This window comes from Nyctereutes procyonoides, unplaced genomic scaffold, assembly GCF_905146905.1.
Source record: "Nyctereutes procyonoides isolate TBG_1078 unplaced genomic scaffold, NYPRO_anot_genome, whole genome shotgun sequence".
Taxonomy (NCBI): Eukaryota; Metazoa; Chordata; class Mammalia; order Carnivora; family Canidae; genus Nyctereutes; species Nyctereutes procyonoides.
This window is the reverse complement of record NW_026575024.1, coordinates 22,157,728-22,176,432: the sequence shown is the minus strand read 5'-3', so window position 1 is coordinate 22,176,432 and position 18,705 is coordinate 22,157,728. Positions and strand designations below refer to the sequence as shown.

Below are 18,705 nucleotides of genomic sequence, written 5' to 3'. Positions count from 1 at the left end.
TATTTTGTTCATTGTTTTACCCATGTTGAACCTACCCCTTCGAAGACTCCCACTGTCAGTCCGAACTTCTTTGACCCTTGGATGCATTAGAGGAGACATCGGCATCATGGGAAGATGATGTCCCTGTACATTTCCCCCATTTCCTGTTTCAAAGTTATTTGGGAATATAACCTGTAAAATACAAAAACCTTTTGCTTTACATATAGATAAACCCACTCATGAACACTTGTAACAGAAAATTGAGAAAAAAGTTTTTTTAACTACTTTAAATGTTTTCTCTTTCCCTCTTTCTTGTTCACAAAATAAAACTTGTATAAAGTGCTCAATAGTCAATATTATTAAATATATCTCACTTAATCTTATAATTTATCTCCTTAAGTTTATTGACTACTTTTAGAAATACACTGATTAGGTAGGCACTATCTATTTCTTCTTAAGGATGAGAAAATAGAGGCTCAAAATATGAAATTTGCCCAAGGACATACAAGTAAGTGATACAGCAAGGGCTTCCAACCAAATCCTCTTATTCAAGTGCATAGCTTTTTTTCTTTCTCAAGGGATTCTACAATGGAAATATTGATGAATACTAAAGATTGTCTAGTTAATCACAGTTTGCGGCAGAATTCCAAAGATGTGGGGCACCTGGGTGGCTCAGTGGTTGAGTGATCCTAGGATCCTGGGATCGAGTCCTGCATTAGGCTCCCTGCAGGAAGCTTGCTTCTCCCTCTGCCTAGGTCTCTGCTTATCATGAATAAATGAAAAAAAAATCTTAAAAAAAAAAAAAAGTCCAAAGATGCATGGAAGAGAGATTTCAAGAAATCATCTTTTTAGTTCTTTCTGGTCTTGAACAGTCTTTCCAGTAGTTTGGGATTAGAGAAAAATTCATCAGGTTTCATGAAGTGTAAGGAGAAAAGCAAATAAGGATGAAAAGACAGGAGTTACAAAAGAACAATACAGAGGTAAAGGGGAAAAAACTCAACTTCTCACCTGATACTAAACTGTGAAATACTAAACTGTCACTTGTATTAGGCACAAACTTCTCTGATTTTTTTTTCAATTTTTACTACCATTAATGAAAAATATTTAATTTTTTACACAGACATTTGAAAACTAAAAATGCTAAAATTAATGGGCTTCTTGGGGAGCATCCCCAGGTCAGGTGGCTCAGCGGTTTAGCGCTACCTTCAGCCCAAGGCGTCATCCTGGAGACCCGGGATGGAGTCCCATATCGGGCTCCCAGCATGGAGCCTGCTTTTCCCTCTGCCTGTGTCTCTGCCTCTCTCTCTCTCTGTCTCTCATGAATAAATAAATAAAATCTTTAAAAAAAGATAAAATTAATGGACTTCTAAGATAAAACTTCAAAAGGACAAATAATAAAAGAAAAAAACAGATAAATAGGACATCATCAAAATTAAAAACTCTATGTTCCAAAAGACTTTATCAAGGGGGCACCTAGCTGGCTCAGTTGGGGGAACATGCTGCTCTTGATCTCAGGGTTTTAAGTCTGAGCCCCAGCTTGGGTGTAAAGATTACTTAAAAATAAAATGTTAAAAAAAAAAAAAAAGTAAAAAGACAACCCAAAGAATGGAAGGAAAGTTTTGCAAATCATATTGGATAACGGAGTTGTATCTATAATATATAAAGAACTCCTATAATTCAATAATAAAAAACAATCTGATTAAAAAATGGGCAATGGATTTGAACAGATATTACTCCAAAGAAAATATACAAATATACAAAGAAAATATTACTCCAGGTGGGGTGCCTGGGTGGCTCAGTATGTTCAGCATATATACAGATATTACTCCAAAGAAAATATACTCACTTCTTCACAAGTAGGAACTTTGTTTGCTGAAGCCTGGAGAGCCTCCCACAATGCAGAATCGTGACTCCATGCTAAACTCTCTAAAATTTGTTCTTCAATGCTGTTCAGGTGTTTCACCATGTCCCTGGAAAGTCCCTCCTCTGAGCGGATCACCACCTCAATAACCTGATAAAAAGAAAATCGAAAAGGTAATGTAGTATCAAATAATCATTTCTGTACTAGGCTTGCATGTATGACTACCTTTGGTCTTATGATGACACAGAACCAATGATATTCTTGAACCATGTTTCAATGTCTTATTAATATATTTTATAAAGGAGTTTTTAAGATCTTCATAATGCAAAAAAAAAAAAAAAAAGATCTTCATAATGCGTTCACATACATTTCTGGTTTTTGTATACACAGAAAAATGAGGAAATGATATGTGGAAACTGGCCAGAAGCCCAATAGTGGTAGAACTTAGGTCATGGGTTCCAAGTCCAGAGCTATTTTGAATTTACTGTCCCTTCTCAGACTATTCTTTCCAGTAGCTCAAAAAGAACAGAAAAAATAATGTATTTAAAAGGAATTCTGCTTATATTATGTAATTCTATTTAAATAAGAGTAAATCCTAGAACAAAGTCTGAAAGTATATGCACAAAATCCTAGAACAAAGTCTGAAAGTATATGCACAAAAGTATTGATTATTATTTATAATTAGGATTATAATGTATAGTTTTAATATTTACATTTATATGTATTAACTGTTTTTCTTCAAGGAGAATACATTATTTATGTGGCTAAAAAAACAAAGGCATTTAAACTTCTTGAATGAAAAAAGCATGTTACAAATAAAAATGAACTGCTATCAGATAAGGCCAAAAACAACACTGTCCTTGAATAAAATTACCTATATTTCTTAAGAGAAAATCTGAAAACACACAGCAACATTCAAGTAAATATACAGAAGCAATTTTCCTTAAGTCATGAAAAAAATATTCAAATCCCACTCAGTCAGCAATTCATATGGGTAAGCTTTCCAATGATCTACATTTTTCATAACTTAAGGCATATTTTAGGTATAAAGATTTAACTCTTCAAACTAACTTTTCTATCACTACCTTGAAAGTAGATAACAAAACATTAACTAAATCATGCCAATAAGTATAATATTGGCATTGGTCTAAATTCAGACACTAGGTAACATTAAATGTTATTGTAACTCTCATCTCACCTTATAAAAATAAAATGGTCGTAAATTGAGAACTTCAATAATCCAGGGGAAAGTACGAGGTGAGCTATAGGCAAAGAGCACAATTTCCAAACAACAGGCCATCAAGGAACGATGAAATATATCCTGCTCTAAAAGAACCTTGGAGAACAGAAAAACCATAGTTTAGTATTTCTCAGCAATTTCAGCCTTTGCCATTTTATAAAGATGAGTATAGAAACAAGATAAAATAATCTGTGTATTATATTACACCAGATTATCAAAGATAAAAATTTGAGTTCTCAAACTGATAGTTTTCTTGTAACATATTTAATTTTGCTCAATGGTAGATCTTATAATTAAATGAGGCATATACAACAATCAGCTTTGAAATAATAAAATAGTTAATATTCCCACCAAGAGGAAGCATTAGGATTAGTTCCCTTTTTTTGGGTTCCGTTTGTTTAAATACCAGTTTTATCACAACTATCTTGTCAACATACAGATTTGTTAAACACTAAAATCAAAGGTATTATAATATCACAGCTAAGACTAAAAAGTTCAGAGAAGTCTTTTCTTTTCGTTTAAAGATTTTATTTATTCATGAGAGACACACAGAGAGAGACAGAGGCAGAGAGAGAAGCAGGCTCCATGCAGGGAGCCTGATGCAGGATTCGATCCTGGGACTCTAGGATCACGCCCTGGGCCAAAGGCAGGAGCTCAACTGCTGAGCCACCCTGGTGTCCCCAGAGAAGTATTTTATTAAGAAGATAAAAGACCTGTTTACCATTGAGTTTAAGATTTAACATAAGCTGGGGTGCCTGGGTGGCTCAGTATGTTCAGCATACTACTTTTGGCTTCGGCTCAGGTCATGATCTGAGAGTCCTGAGATCAAATCCTGAGTTGGGCTCTATGCTCAGTCGGTAGTCGGCTTGCAATCATCTCCCTCCCTCTCCCTCTGCTCCTCCCACCCCCTATCCTTACTCCCTGCTCATGGGCGCTCTCTAAAAATAAATAAATCTTAAGAAAAAAAAAAAAAGATTTGGGGTGCCTGGGTGGCTCAGTCAGTTAACTGTCTGCCTTCAGGTCATGATCCCAGGGTCCTGGGATTAAGCTCTGCATCAGGCTCCCTCTCCTTCTGTGTGTGCGCTCTCTCGCTCTCAAATAAATAAATAAATAAATAAATAAATAAGCAAGCAAGCAAGCAAATATTTTTTAAAGTAAATATTTTTTTTAAAAGAAAAAATTTAACATAAGTTTTCAGTTCTATAAAGTGTGTCACCATAATTCTTTCTTTTTAAGGTTTTATTTATTCATGAGAGACAAAGAGAGAGAGGCAGAGACATACGTAGAGGGAGAAGCAGGCTCCTCGCAGGAGGCCCGATGTGGGACTCAATCTCTGGACCCAGGATCACACTCTGAGCAAAAGGAAGACGCTCAACCACTGAGCCACTCAGGTGTCCCGCCATCCTTTCAAGTATCATTCCAAATCAACAAAAAGAATAAGAAACAGAAACTAACTTGGATAAAATGAGAAGTCGGCTATAACTGCAAACTACAATACATGACAAGTTACTTAATAGAAAGTGGGATGGTTAAACAAGGGCCTGAAGAGTGACACTTGGAATTAACGAATTTGCTCCATGCAACCTAGGAAAAACACAGCAACTGAGGGAACAGATGGAATGGAAAGTAGGGATTAGGCGGGGGCTGACATGAATGGATGATTTGAAAGTCTGTAGTATTTAGAATTACTCTATCTAATCTCCACTTTAATGAGTCAGATGATAGGCTTCTAGTCTATCCCAACAGGGATCTGGAGAATTATTCTAAGACTGAACTCTTGGGAGGCTCAGAGCTTGAGAACATCAAGCATAAGAGACTGGTTTTAGGTGAAAGTCTACAGATTGCATTGTGAAACCAAGTTTCCCTTCCTTGCTCTGATCCTCAACACCAACATTTAGGTAAGAGATTAGCAGATATTTCTCTACAGAAACTGAAATATTTCAGAAGAACCTTAAAGACACCAATAGTTGAGGGTCCCTAATACTACATGGTCGCATAAGACTTACATTCCTACTCTTGCCTATAAAACTTTGAAGCAAACCGCTTAGTCATCATAAGGTATATCTAAGAATAATCCAACAAATGAGGAAATCCTCCAACTAAAAGACAAAGATTAAAACAGAAAAAATGGGCGCTTGGCTGGCTTAGTTGGCAGAGCATCCAACTCTTGACCTTGGGGTTATAAATTAGAGCTCCATGCTGGGTAGAAGAGATTATTTAAAAATAAAATCTTAAAGGGGTGCTTGGCTGGTTCAGTTGGTAGATCAGGTGATTCTTGATTTCAGGGTTGTGAGTTCAAGCCCCACACTGGACATGGAGCCTACTTAAAATTGTAAAAAAAAATTCTTAAAAATTAAAAAAATTTTAGGGCAGCCCAGGTGGCTCAGAGGTTTAGTGCCACCTTCAGCCCAGGGCATGATCCTGGATCCTGGAGACCTGGGATCGAGTCCCACAGTGGGCTTCCTGCATGGAGCCTGCCTGTGTCTCTGCCTCTCTCTTTCTCTCTGCCTCTCTCTCTCTGTGTGTCTCTCATGAATAAACAAATAAAATCTGAAAAAAAAATTTTTTTAAAACTCAGAGGGAAGAGGCATTGCAGTATATACAAGAAAATGTCAAAGAAATCTAAATTAATAACCTCAAAGAACAAGGAAGAGATCTTAGAAATGAAAATACAGCTAAAATAAAAAAATTCACTAGAACCAGATGATGAAAAGTTGAGTAAATATCCTTAGAAGTAGAATAAAATAACAAAGAAATGGAAAATAAGAAAAAAGGATAAATCCAGAAGGTTCCTCATTGGAATAAGAGCTCCAAAAAGAGGGGCACCTGGATAGCTCAGTGGTGAGTGTCTGCCTTTGGCTCAGGTCATGATCCCGCGGTCCCAGGATTGAGTCCCACATCAGACTCCCCTGCATGGAGCCTGCTTCTCCTTCTACCTACGTCTCTGCCTTGCTCTGTCTCTCATGAATAAATAAAATCTTAAAAAAATTTCAGATGACACCTAGAGTGGTAACAAGGAAGACGAGGAGGAGGAGGAGGAAACTGAAAAACCATGTAAGATCTTTGAGTTTTTATGAACTGTATGTGCGTGTACATATATATTTACTTATTTATAGTAAGCTCTATTCCCAGCAGGCTTGAACTCATGACCTTAACATCAAGAGTCACATGCTCAATCAACTGAGGTAGATACCCCACAGCTCTGATTATTTATTTATAAATATTTTATTTTTTAAGTAATCTCTACACCACATGTGGGGCTCAAACTCATAACCCTGAGATTAAGAGATGCATGCTCTACCAACTGATCCAGCCAGGTGCCCCTGCATTGACTTTTTAGAAAAATTCCTTTATAAGCTATTGGAGAGAGTGGCCAGAGTTATCAAATGTTCAAAGAAAAAAAGCAATTTTTTTTCATTTTTGAGAGACACACAGAGAGAGGGTGAACAATGATGGGGGAACAAGGAAAGAGAATCCCAAGTAGGCTCCATGCTCAGCACAAAGCCTGATGTGGGGCTCAATTTCATGACCCTGAAATCATGACCTGAGCTGAAATCAAGTCTGACGCTTAATCAACTGATCCACTCAGGCACCCTACAAAGCAATTTTTTAACAAGCGTTTTATTCCTCCAAAATCCTTGGGAGGTATGGGCAAATATCCTAATTATTGATTAGGTTAATGTTGGGAAGGGTCTCATTATTGGCTAGCTGGGAATAAAGGACAAAAAAAGGACTGAAGGGAAAAGATATTGATGGTCTATCAGAGATCAATTTCAAATATTTCGTATTTCTACCTAGAGGTAGCTAGCTCTGGATGTGCAAAAGACCACTAAGGCCAACTAGCAAATCACACTGGCTAAGTTTGCTAGTAACTGCTAATTCCCGTGACACATTATAGAGCTTCTCAACACACTGGTTCCGGGCTTAGGATTTTTGGACCTTGCTAGGGGCTGGGAGAGTGGATTTACTTACTGACATGTCCATTCCATGAAGTCTTCGTGTTTCCTGAACCATTACAGTCTCTAATATTTTATAATACAAAATTTCTGCAAGCTTTAGTCTGTTTATAGCAAAATCTAGGGAGGGGAATAAAAGGGAAAATATGTGTTAATGAAATGAAATATAGCTGTTAAGGACCAAAGAACAAACTTATATAAACTTAAATCTTACACATTAAGAATAGCTGAAAAGGAAAAAATAATAATAATTTCTGCTTTTTTTAGGGGCAATTTGTCTACTTTCAATGCTGTGTTAACCTTAGTTTTGTCTTCTTACCTATGTGTGATCCTGGCTGTTCATCTGTTGATTGAGTATAGTGTTGGCAGAAAGTCTCCCCTATTCCTTTCACTATTTTCATGATGTTTTCCATTGGATTACGAATACAAGATCTATAAAATACAAGAACCTAATTACCAGGGGAAAAACTCCAGACTACCAACATTTATTCCAGTTCTGGTCCCAACCTCTGGTCCAACCCAGCCTCAATACATAATCAGCATATTTCAAATAAACGGACAGCTTTTTTTTTTTTTTTTTATTAGTCACACAGAGAGAGAGAGAGGCAGAGACACAGGCAGAGGGAGAAGCAGGCTCCATGCACCGGAAGCCCGACGTGGGATTCGATCCCGGATCTCCAGGATCGCGCCCTGGGCCAAAGGCAGGCGCTAAACCACTGCGCCACCCAGGGATCCCAAACGGACAGCTTTTAAACAAAATCATTTGTCATACTGTTTTGGAATTTCAACATTAGCAGAGTCAATATCATCTCTTTTATGCTTCTATTTATATGATATTCTTGAAAAGGCAAAACTAAAGGGACAGAAAATATATCAGTAGTTGCCAGAGGCTGAGGATGACACAGGGGTTGACTAAAAGGGGCATAAATTTTGGGCACTAGTGGAATTGTTCTATATCTTGATTGTGGTGGTACTGGTTATATAATTTCATGCACTTGTCAAATCTCATACAACTATACAGTTAAAAGGATGACTCTCATTGTGTAAATTATACTTTAATAAATCTGATTTAAGGAAAATATGGGGCCACCTGGGTGGCTCAGTTGGTTAAGTGTCTGACTCTTGATATCAGCTCAGGTCTTGATCTCAGGGTTGTGAGTTCAAGCCCTGTGTTGGGACTCCACATTGTGCACAGGAGCCTACTCAAAAACAAAAAACAAAAAACAAACAAAAAAAACACGTTGATATGGCAGTATTCATGTATACATAAAATAGATGCAACTGACCCTTGAACAAGATGGGTTTGAACTGTGCAGGTCCATTTATAAGTGGATTTTTTGGATAAATACAGTAGAGTATTATAAATGTATTTTTTCTTCTTTATGATACTTTTAATAACATTTTTCCTTTCATTAGCTTAATTTATCCTAGGTATACAGAACATAATATACTTAACATTCAAAACATATATCTATCAACTGTGTATATTACTGGGAGTCAAAAGTTATATATGGGGTACCTGTCTGGCTCAGTCAGTAGAGCATGTGACTCCTGATCTCAGGGTTAAAAGTCTGAGTCCCACATTAGGTGTAGAGATTACTTAAATCTCTTAAGATTAAATAAAACCTTTTTGAGAGAAGTCATAAGTTCCAGCCCCTGTTGGGTGATGAGATTACTTAGAAAAAAAAAAAAAAAAAAGTTGGGATGCCGGGGTGGCCCAGTGGTTGGGGATCTGCCTTTGGCTCAGGGCGTGACCCCGGAGTCCTGGGATTGAGTCTTGCATCAGGCTCTCTGCATATAGCCTGCTTCTCCTCCCTCTTCCTCTGTCTCTGCCTCTCTCTCTCTGTGTCTCTCATGAATAAATAGATAAAATCTTAAAAAAAAAAAGTTATATATACATATATATTTTCAACTGTGTGGGGGGGTTGGCAACCCTGACTCCCATACTGTTCAAGGGTCAACTATATATATATATATATATATATATATATAGTGTTGGAATGATACTTATGAAAGCCTAAGAATAACAAATAAAAAAATATAGCACTAAAAAGGAAGGCACTTGGCAAGAAATACTCATTACCTTTATATTAAGTGCTACTTTTCTGTCATTCAAACAATCTTAATTCAGAAATGACAAATAAATCCAAGACTATGAGAAACAAAGGGATTTGTACAAAGCCAGATAATTAGTGGAGGGTTCAGGACTCCCAACTCTATGTTCAAACAGACCAGAATCATATATAAGAAGAGGTAGGCAGCACATATGGCAAAAATACTTTATGTTCTTAGCAAGTACTTTTTCTTATTTATTTATTTATTTATTTATTTATTTATTCATTCATTCATTCATTCATTCATTCATGAGGTACAGAGAGAGACAGAGACAGAGGCAGAGGAAGAAGCAGGCTCCATGCAGGGAACCTCATGTGGGACTCAATCCCTGGACCACAGGATCACGTCCTGAGTAAAGGCAGATGCTCAACTGCTGAGCCATCCAACCATCCCTTATCAAGTACTTCTAATGCAAGCTGTGACTCTTTGAGTTATTTCCTTCTATTTAGGTTCTCTTTTTTAAATTATGTATTAAAAAACATAACAACAAAAACCACATAATAAATTTACCTTAACATTCATTTACTTGTTTTCTTATTTATTTATTGTTAAAGATTTTATTTATCCATTTGAGAGCGAGTGAGAGAGACCACAAGTGGAGTGAGGAGCATAGGGAGAGAAGCAGGCTCCCTGATGAGCAGGGAGCCCTTATGCAGGGCTCTATTCTGATACCCTTGGATCACGACACTTAACCGACTGAGCCGCCCAATTTACCTTAGTTTTTATGAGTACATTACAGTATTTTTTACCGTGTGCATACTGTTATACAATAGATCTCTAGAATTCATCTTATATGACTGCAACTCTATACCTATTGAACTCATTTCCCCTCCTTGCAACCCTGGCAACCATTCTAATTTGTTTCCATCAGCTTTTTCCCCCTTAGCTGTACAGAAATATTTAAGTCTTACTTACTCAAAAATATTTATAAGTTGTTCACTTGGTGCATTTTTCAGTCCAGCCACAATACTCTGTAATCGGCTCACACTTTGAGTAGCTGAAGCAACAGGAGTAATGACTGCTTCTTTTTCTCGTAAATATCGCCGTCCTGTCAGTGGGGTAGAAGGTGCAAATGATGTTTTCTGTCAAAAAAGAAAAATCTGTGAGATTAAAAAGTTTACCTCGCCCTCATTATGTGTTTAATTCAGTATATATACCACCTTCTCTACTCACATTTAGTACCACTTTTTTCTTCCTTCCTCTGGTTAACCACCAAATTTTTACCAACATTATGCTAATAACATCTTTACATTTAAGTAACACTTTTCTTTTTCTTTTCTTTTTTTTATTTTTTATTTATGATAGTCACACAGATAGAGAGAGAGAGGCAGAGACATAGGCAGAGGGAGAAGCAGGCTCCATGCACCGGGAGCCTGACGTGGGATTCGATCCCGGGTCTCCAGGATCGCGCCCTGGGCCAAAGGCAGGCGCCAAACCGCAGCGCCACCCAGGGATCCCAGTAACACTTTTCAAAGTACTATCTATAATCTCATTTTATCATAATATTAATTTGAAATATACATATTTTGACCTTACATATGAAACAGGCACAGAGAAGGTAAAAATACTGTTTAAACTGACAAGGGTAATGGCAGAGTTTGGATTGAAACTTCATTTTCTACTCTAGACCAGTGAATTTTCCAATAGACTTCATCCTCCAACCCATTTTACACATAAATACAGAACTAAGACTTTGCTGCCATTGACAATCTAGGGTTATAGGGCTGACGTTCAGGGAAAGCACATAGAGTCTCATGGGTAGGAGAAAAAACTAAATTTTTAAACAACAGAACAGTGGTTAAAGTGATGCAAAGAAAGGACAGGAAAGCATAAATTCTTTTTTTTTTTTAAATAAAGATTTTTAGAGAGAGACAGCGCTCATGTACAGGGGAGGGAGAGGCAGCGGGAGAGAGACAAGTAGACTCCTCATTGAGCAGGAGCCTGATGTGGGGCTTGATCCCAGGACTCCTGAGATCATGACCTGGGTTGAGGTCAGAAGCTTAACTGACTGAGCCATCCAGGCGCCCCACATAAATCCTTCTTTATGTCAAAAGATACAAAACCTTCTGAAAAGTCCAGGTGTTCTGGGAAAATATATCAAAAATATGAAAAACATCAAGAAATGAGGTAAATGACAGGGATGAGCACTGGGTGTTATACTATATATCAGCAAATCGAACTCCAATTAAAAAAAATACAAAAAAAAAGAAATGAGGTAAAAATACTAAATGCCATAGTTTTAAAAATTACCTTTTAAGGCTTTCATGGGAAATATAAATTAGTAGAAGAAACTCAAGATTTAACTTGAAAGATGCTTCTGTTGTTAGTGGAATCACACACAGAGAGAAAAAGATCATTCTAGACTGAGGCCAGGCTAAGTTATATTACTTTTTCAAAGTGCTGTTGAAGACTACAGTCCACATTAGCTTGTGCTGTCAGTTTCCCTAATGGGGTTTCACCAGTGAACTTTCGAGGAGTTCCAATTTCCTCTTCTGCATCTGCTCCCAAAAAGATCCTCTCATCAAAGTCACCAACAGTTAAAACATATTCTTCATACTCCTTGTTCACTGCTTTGCTGAAAAGAGATTTTATTTTTTAAAGATTTTATTTTTACTTTTCAAATTTTTATTTAAGCTCGAGTTAGTTTTTTTTTTAAAGATTTTATTCATTTATACCTAAGATACACAGAGAGAGACAGGCAGAGACATAGGAAGAGACAGAAGCAGACCCCATGCAGGGAACCCGACGTGGGACTCGATCCCGTGACTCTGGGATCACACCCTGAGCCAAAGGCAGATACTCAACTGCTGAGCCACCCAGATGTCCCTAAATTTGAGTTAGTTAATATACAGTGCTATGTTGGTTTCAGGAGCAGAATTCAGTGATTCATCACTTATATAGAATACCCAGTGCTCATCATAACAAGTGCCCTCCTTAATACACATCACCCATCTAGCCTATCTCCCACCAACCTCTCTGCATCACTTCTCAGTTTGTTTTCTAAGTCTCTTATGGTTTCCCTCTCTTTACCCCCCTCCCATATGTTCATCTATTTTGTTTCTTAAATTCCACTCTTAAGTGAAATCATATGGTATTTATTTTTCTTTGCCTATTTCGCTTAGCATAATACATGCTAGCTCCAACCATATCATTGCAAATGACAAGATTTCACTCTTTGATGCCTAAGTAATATTCCATTGTATACGTATATACACTTTTTTTAAGATTTATTTTTATTTATTTATGATAGACATAGAGAGAGAGAGAGAGAGAGAGAGGCAGAGACACAGGCAGAGGGAGAAGCAGGCTCCAGGTTGGGAGCCTGATGCAGGACTCGATCCCGGGACTCCAGGATCACGCCCTGGGCCAAAGGCAGGCGCAAAACCGCTGAGCCACCCAGGGATCCCCTACACCACATTTTCTTTATCCATTCATCAATTGATGGACATTTGGTCTATACGTAGTTTGGCTATTGTTGATCACACTACTATGAACATTGAGGTGTAGTGTATGTACCCTCTTTGAGTCTGTTTTTTTTTTTTTTTAAAAGATTTTATTTTATTTATTCATGACAGACACAGAGAGAGAGAGGCAGAGACACAGGCAGAGGGAGAAGCAGGCTCCATGCAGGGAGCCCAACGTGGGACTCGATCCCAGGTCTCCGGGATCACGCCCCGGGCTGAAGGCGGCGCTAAACTGCTGGGCCACCGGGGCTGCCCTTGAGTCTGTATTTTTGTATGATATGGGGAGATACCTAGTAGGGTAATTGTAGGACTGAAGCGTAGTTCTATTTTTAACTTTTTGAGGAACCTTCATACTGTTTTTCCAGAGTGGCTGTACTAGTTTGCATTCCCACCAACAGTGCAGAGAGGGTTCCCCTTTATCTGCATCCTCATCAACATCTGTTGCTTCCCATGTTAATTTTAGCCATCCTGACAGGTGGTGTCAGGTGATGTAACAGGTGATGTGGTTACTCATTGTGTGTTTTTTTTAAAGATTTCATTTATTTATTTATTCATGAGAGCTACAGAGAGAGAGGCAGAGACATAGGCAGAGGGAGAAGCAGGCTCCCTGCAGGGAATCTGATGCAGGACTTGATCCCAGGACCCCAGGATCATGACCTGAGCTAAAGGAAGATGTTCAATCACTGAGCCATCCAAGTGCTCCTCATTGTGGTTTTGATTTGTATTTCCCTGCTGATGAGTGATGCTGAGCATTTTTTCATGTGTCTATTAGCCAGCCGGATGTCTTCTTTAGGAAAGTGTCTATTCATATCTTCTCATTTCTTTTTTTTTAAAATTTATGTATGTATGTATGTATGTATGTATGTATGTATGTATTTATTTATTTATTTATTTATTTATTTATTTATTTATTTATTTATTTATGATAGTCACACAGAGAGAGAGAGAGAGAGGCAGAGACATAGGCAGAGGGAGAAGCAGGCTCCATGCACCGGGAGCCCGACGTGGGATTCGATCCCGGGTCTCCAGGATCGCGCCCTAGGCCAAAGGCAGGCGCCAAACCGCTGCGCCACCCAGGGATCCCTATCTTCTCATTTCTTTTCTTTTTGTTAGTTATTTATCAAGAGAAACTATTCCATAACCCAATATTCCTGTTTCAGAGTTCAGGAACAAAGATCAGTGACAAACTTCAATGAACTCAACTCAAATGGCTCAGCAGTTTAGCGCTGCCCTCAGCCCAGGGGCGTGATCCTGGAGACCCGGGATTGAGTCCCACGTCGGGCTCCCTGCATGGAGCCTGCTTCTCTCTCTGACTGTGTCTGTGCCTCTCTCTCTGTGTCTGTCATGAATAAATAAATAAAGTCCTTTTTTTTTTTTTTTAAAGATTTTAGTGGATCTGAAGATTTTAAGTAATCTCTACACTCAACGTGGGGCTCTAACTCACAAGCCCAAGATCAAGAGCTGCATGCTCTTCTGACTGAGCCAGCGAGATGCTCCAAGAATTTTTTTAAGCTGCTAGAATAAAACTAGTTTATACAATGGATTTATCTTTTTTTTTTTTTAATTATTTAAGTAACCTCTACAGCCTGTTCGGGCTCAAACTCATGACCCCGAAATCAAGAGTCGCACAGACTACCAAAATGAATGAGCCAGGTACCTCCACAATGGATTTATTTGGACTTAAGATAGATTTTACACTCCAGGGTCTGTGGGGCACCTGGGTGACTCAGTTGGTTAAGTTTCTGTCTTCCATGAGGTCATGATCTCAAGGTCCTAGGATAAAGCCTTGCATCAGGCTCTTTGCTCAGTAGCGAGTCTGCTTCTCCCTCTGTGATCTCTCTGGCTCTCATGCTCTCTCAAATAGATAAATAAAATCTTAAAGAAAAAAACATAAATATAAACAAAAACTCCAGGGCCTGTAAAGGCTGATGACTTTTCAGTTTTTAACTCTGCCTAGCTAATAATCTCAGATGTTCCTATCTGATTATGGACATGCTTCACATTCACATACATGGCAATAATAAATTACTTTGAAAGATAAGCAAAAAGAGAGTATAAACTTAATCTGAAAACTAGCTGAACCTAATTAAGATCTGATCACTGAGAAAACAATAATGGCTTTGAATTTAAGTATATTCTGAATTTGCCAATATTTGATTAATAAAAGAACATATATTCAAATATAGAAATCACTGGGTATATTTATGGGTTTCTCTGGAAGGAGTTCTTTTAAGTGCCAAAGGTTTCTTTTCTTTAAGTACCAAAGGTTTCCTAAAATAGTGTCCTTAAAGACAAGAAGGATTAATGACGACATCAGTCTTGCCACTAATGCAGAAGGAACTTGGAGGAGTTACGTTAATGTTCCACTTATCAAATTGCAATAAATCATCATTGACAGCCTATAATATGGCAAATACCATTAGCGCTAGATACTTACCTATTATCAGTAAAACTAGAAAGGTCCAGGAGGCATTCTCCTTTTAAAACCTAGGAAGAAAAAGCCATTTGTGACATGTAATTAAGCACAATACCGTACATACAAAAACATGACATTTATCTAAGTTTTCACATTGGTAGGGTGTTTTTTTTTTTTTAAGATTTTATTTATTCTGGGGATCCCTGGGTGGCTCAGCGGTTCAGCGCCTGCCTTTGGCCCAGGGCATCGAGTCCCGCATCGGGCTCCCATCATGGAGCCGGCTTCTCCCTCTGCCTGTGTCTCTGCCTCTCTCTTTCTCTATGTCTATCATAAATAAATAAATAAAATATTTTTTAAAAAGGATTTTATTTATTCATTTATTTGCAAAAGGAGAGACAGTACAAGCAGAGGAGCAGCAGAGAAAGGAGAAGCAGGCTCCCCACTGAGCAGGGAGCCCAATGGAGGTGCTCAATCCCAGGACCCTGGGACTATGACCTAAGCTTAAGACAGATGTTTAATTGACTGAGCCACCCAGGTGCCCCCACACTGGCAGTTGTTATAAATAATATACACAAACAGAATTACTGAAAATTTCTTTTAAACCAGGAAAACCTACTTAGCATGCAAATAACTATTTGAAAAATCTGAAGTCAATGAAAACACTTTTAAATTAGTCTATACCAGTAGTTTCTAAATTCTAGTGACAAAAGCATCACTTAGAGAAAATTTTTAAGAGTTATTTATTTGAGAGAGAGAGAGAGAGAGAGAGAGCACAAGTGCACAGCAGGGATGGGCAAAGGGAGAGAGAGAATCTCAAGCAGGCTGAGTGTGGAACTCAATGTGGGGCTCGATCTCACGACCCTGAGATGATGAGTCAAAACTGAGTCAGTTGCTCAACTGAGTCAGTCAGGCACTCACTTAGGGGAACTGTTAAAAAAATACAGATTAATGGACCTCAAATCCTGAGCAGAGGCGGCATTTTATATAAATCCCCTAAGTGATTCTGACAAAAGCTATCCAATTTTACACATTGGTCTATGGAGAAGGGAAACCAACATTTATTGAATGATAAATAGTATGTCCAGGCAAGAAAAAGATTCAAAGGGAACACAGATACTGTTGCTGGTGAGAGAAGAAAACTATACTGTTTAAAATATTTTCTTTCTTTTCTATTTTTTAAGTAGGCTCCACGCCCAACGCTAGGCCTAAACTCTGAGGTCAACACCGGAATTAAAGATTTGGATGCTCCAACAACTGAGCCACCACTGTCCCTGTTTATGATATTTGCTATGCATCCACACTATTCTTAGATTACTACACATCAGGTTTGCAAACTCAAATACCTTCAGGAGGAGTCAGGGTTCAACATACATAAATTAAGAGGACAGAAAGCATACTTCCCATCTGAAAAGAGATGGCTATCATTTAGCTTGACAACAGTTACCCATTTAGACATTCCAATACTGGGGGATCCCTGGGTGGTGCAGTGGTTTAGCGCCCGCCTTTGGCCCAGGGTGCGATCCTGGAGACCAGGAATTGAGTCCCACATCGGGCTCCCTGCATGGAGCCTGCTTCTTCCTCCACCTGCCACTCTCTCTATCATGAATAAATAAATAAAATCTTAAAAAAAAAAAAAGAAATTCCAATACTGTATTGTCATAGCTTTTGATTTTTTTTAAAGATTTTATTTATTTATTCATGAGAGAGGCAGAGACATAGGCAGAGGGAGAAGCAAGCTCCCTGTGAGGAGCCCGATTCAGGACTTGATCCCAGAACCCTGGGATCACAACCTGAGCCAAAGGCAGACACGCAACCACTAAGTCACCCAGGTGCCCAGCTTCTGATTCTTGAAAGTGATTTCTCCAACATCACCCCCCTTTTTAAGTAGGCTCTACGCCTAGTGGGGAGCACAATATGGAGCTTGAATTTATGACCCCGAGATCAAGACCTGTGCTGAGATCAAGAGTCAGACACTTAACCAACTGAGGCACCTGGGTGGCTTGAAAGATATATATAAATTTTTAAGATTTTATTTATTTATTCATGAGAGACAGAGAGAGAGAGAGAGAGAGAGAGAGGCAGGCACAGGCAGAAGGAGAAGCAGGCTCCATGCAGAGAGCCTGATGTGGGACTCGATCCTGGGTCTCCAGGATCACACCCTGGGCTGAAGGTGGCGCTAAACTGCTGAGCCACCGGGGCTACGGGAAAGAGATTTTTATCTTAAAAGTCTTTACATGTAAATTAAAATGGAATGAAATAAAACTAAAGAACACCCTACACAGGCCAAATAAAACATCTGTGGCCTATGAGTAGGATGACTGTCCAAATTAGGATACTTTTGGAGTTAAAGGAGATGCTATAATTATGCCAAGATAACAATAAAAAACTAGATAATCTAGGCAAACCAAGATGTATGGTCATTATATCCCAGGACCACTAGTGTGCTGCTTCTGCAGAGCACAAAAGATAATCCTTGAGTTCCCTTCAAAGTTTACCTTGCTAGACATATTTAATGTACAGATGAGCTATCTTTCTCTCTCTCTCTCTCTCTCTCTCTCTCTCTCTCTCTCTCTCTCTCTCTCACACACACACACACACACACACACACATATACACATACAGAGAGAGAGGTAAAACTAAATACAAAAGTCTATGTAACAAGAAGAACCATCTAGTTAGGGAAGACTCTATGCTTGAGGAAAAACCTCTTATTATCTACAAAAAGGAGAACCACAGTGATGATCTAATCCAAGCCCCCCCTCCTTTTTTTTTTTTTTTTTTTTTTTTACCAAAGAGAATACTCAAGGACTAGCTGGATTAAATGGCTCAATATTGGGGAGGTTAGAAATTGAGACCAAGAAGAATAAGCTATTTCATAAATATAGAAATAGTTAATTACTGAGAAAAAAAATCCAGAATGCATACAGGTAACCTGTAGAAGTGGCTACAAAACTGTAACAGATTTTCTGCTCTATTTATATGGAATTAAAGCTATAGTTTTTATATATCATCCCAGCTTTAGTGAATAGTCAGCAGTTATTCAAATTGGGGCAATAAATTAATTTACCTTGATTTCCCGCTTTTCATAATTCTTTATTAGGCTTACTCTAATCTGTTCTTCATAATTATTTTATTAAAACCTCTTACAGCTATCTCTTCCAGTGCATTTATTGGCAGTACATATAGTTGGTCACAATCTTTAACAGCTCAGTTTTGCACATCACAAAAGATCATAGGCCAATTCTGCATATAGTATTCTGCATCAGAGCAGAGACTGAAACCTGGAAATCTTGACTGGGTCCTATACCTCTGAGAACTTGTTTAAAACATTGTTTTTTCCTTTGAGATTTTATTGCTGACCCTTAAAAGCCTTAGCCATTCACTTTTTTTTTTTTTTTGCCATTCACTTCTAAGTACAGTACCTTTCTATCAAAGAGTTTTGAAATATATGGCTTAAAATAGTGCTCCTTTATTCCTTTTGCTTCTACTAGAAGTCCATCATGCAGTTCACACAGCACAGCAATGATGCAGGGAGGCTCTTCGGAAGCCTTAAAGTCAGCAGTATGGAAATCAGATGGTAAACCTAGTTTGATAGGGTATGAACAGCAAAAGAAAATAGAAGAATATGGTCAACTTTTAAAACTTTTTCTAAATACTGATGACCATTTTCAAAA

General features: G+C 38.2%; 1 protein-coding gene across 3 annotated transcripts in view; it reads right to left on the bottom strand.

Annotated features, from left to right (window-relative positions):
* The window catches only part of RBL1 (RB transcriptional corepressor like 1), a 61,672-nt gene that overhangs the window by 31,966 nt on the left and 11,001 nt on the right, over positions 1 to 18,705 (bottom strand). For all 3 annotated transcript variants that reach the window (XM_055343338.1, XM_055343356.1, XM_055343347.1), the window contains 9 exons: positions 18,454 to 18,614; positions 15,053 to 15,102; positions 11,540 to 11,726; positions 10,067 to 10,233; positions 7,356 to 7,468; positions 7,053 to 7,156; positions 3,039 to 3,176; positions 1,826 to 1,990; positions 36 to 171 (listed from right to left, as the gene is read on the bottom strand). In XM_055343338.1, coding sequence (XP_055199313.1) covers positions 36 to 171; positions 1,826 to 1,990; positions 3,039 to 3,176; positions 7,053 to 7,156; positions 7,356 to 7,468; positions 10,067 to 10,233; positions 11,540 to 11,726; positions 15,053 to 15,102; positions 18,454 to 18,614 — 1,221 coding nt within the window. The remainder of the gene's footprint in view (positions 1 to 35; positions 172 to 1,825; positions 1,991 to 3,038; positions 3,177 to 7,052; positions 7,157 to 7,355; positions 7,469 to 10,066; positions 10,234 to 11,539; positions 11,727 to 15,052; positions 15,103 to 18,453; positions 18,615 to 18,705) is intronic.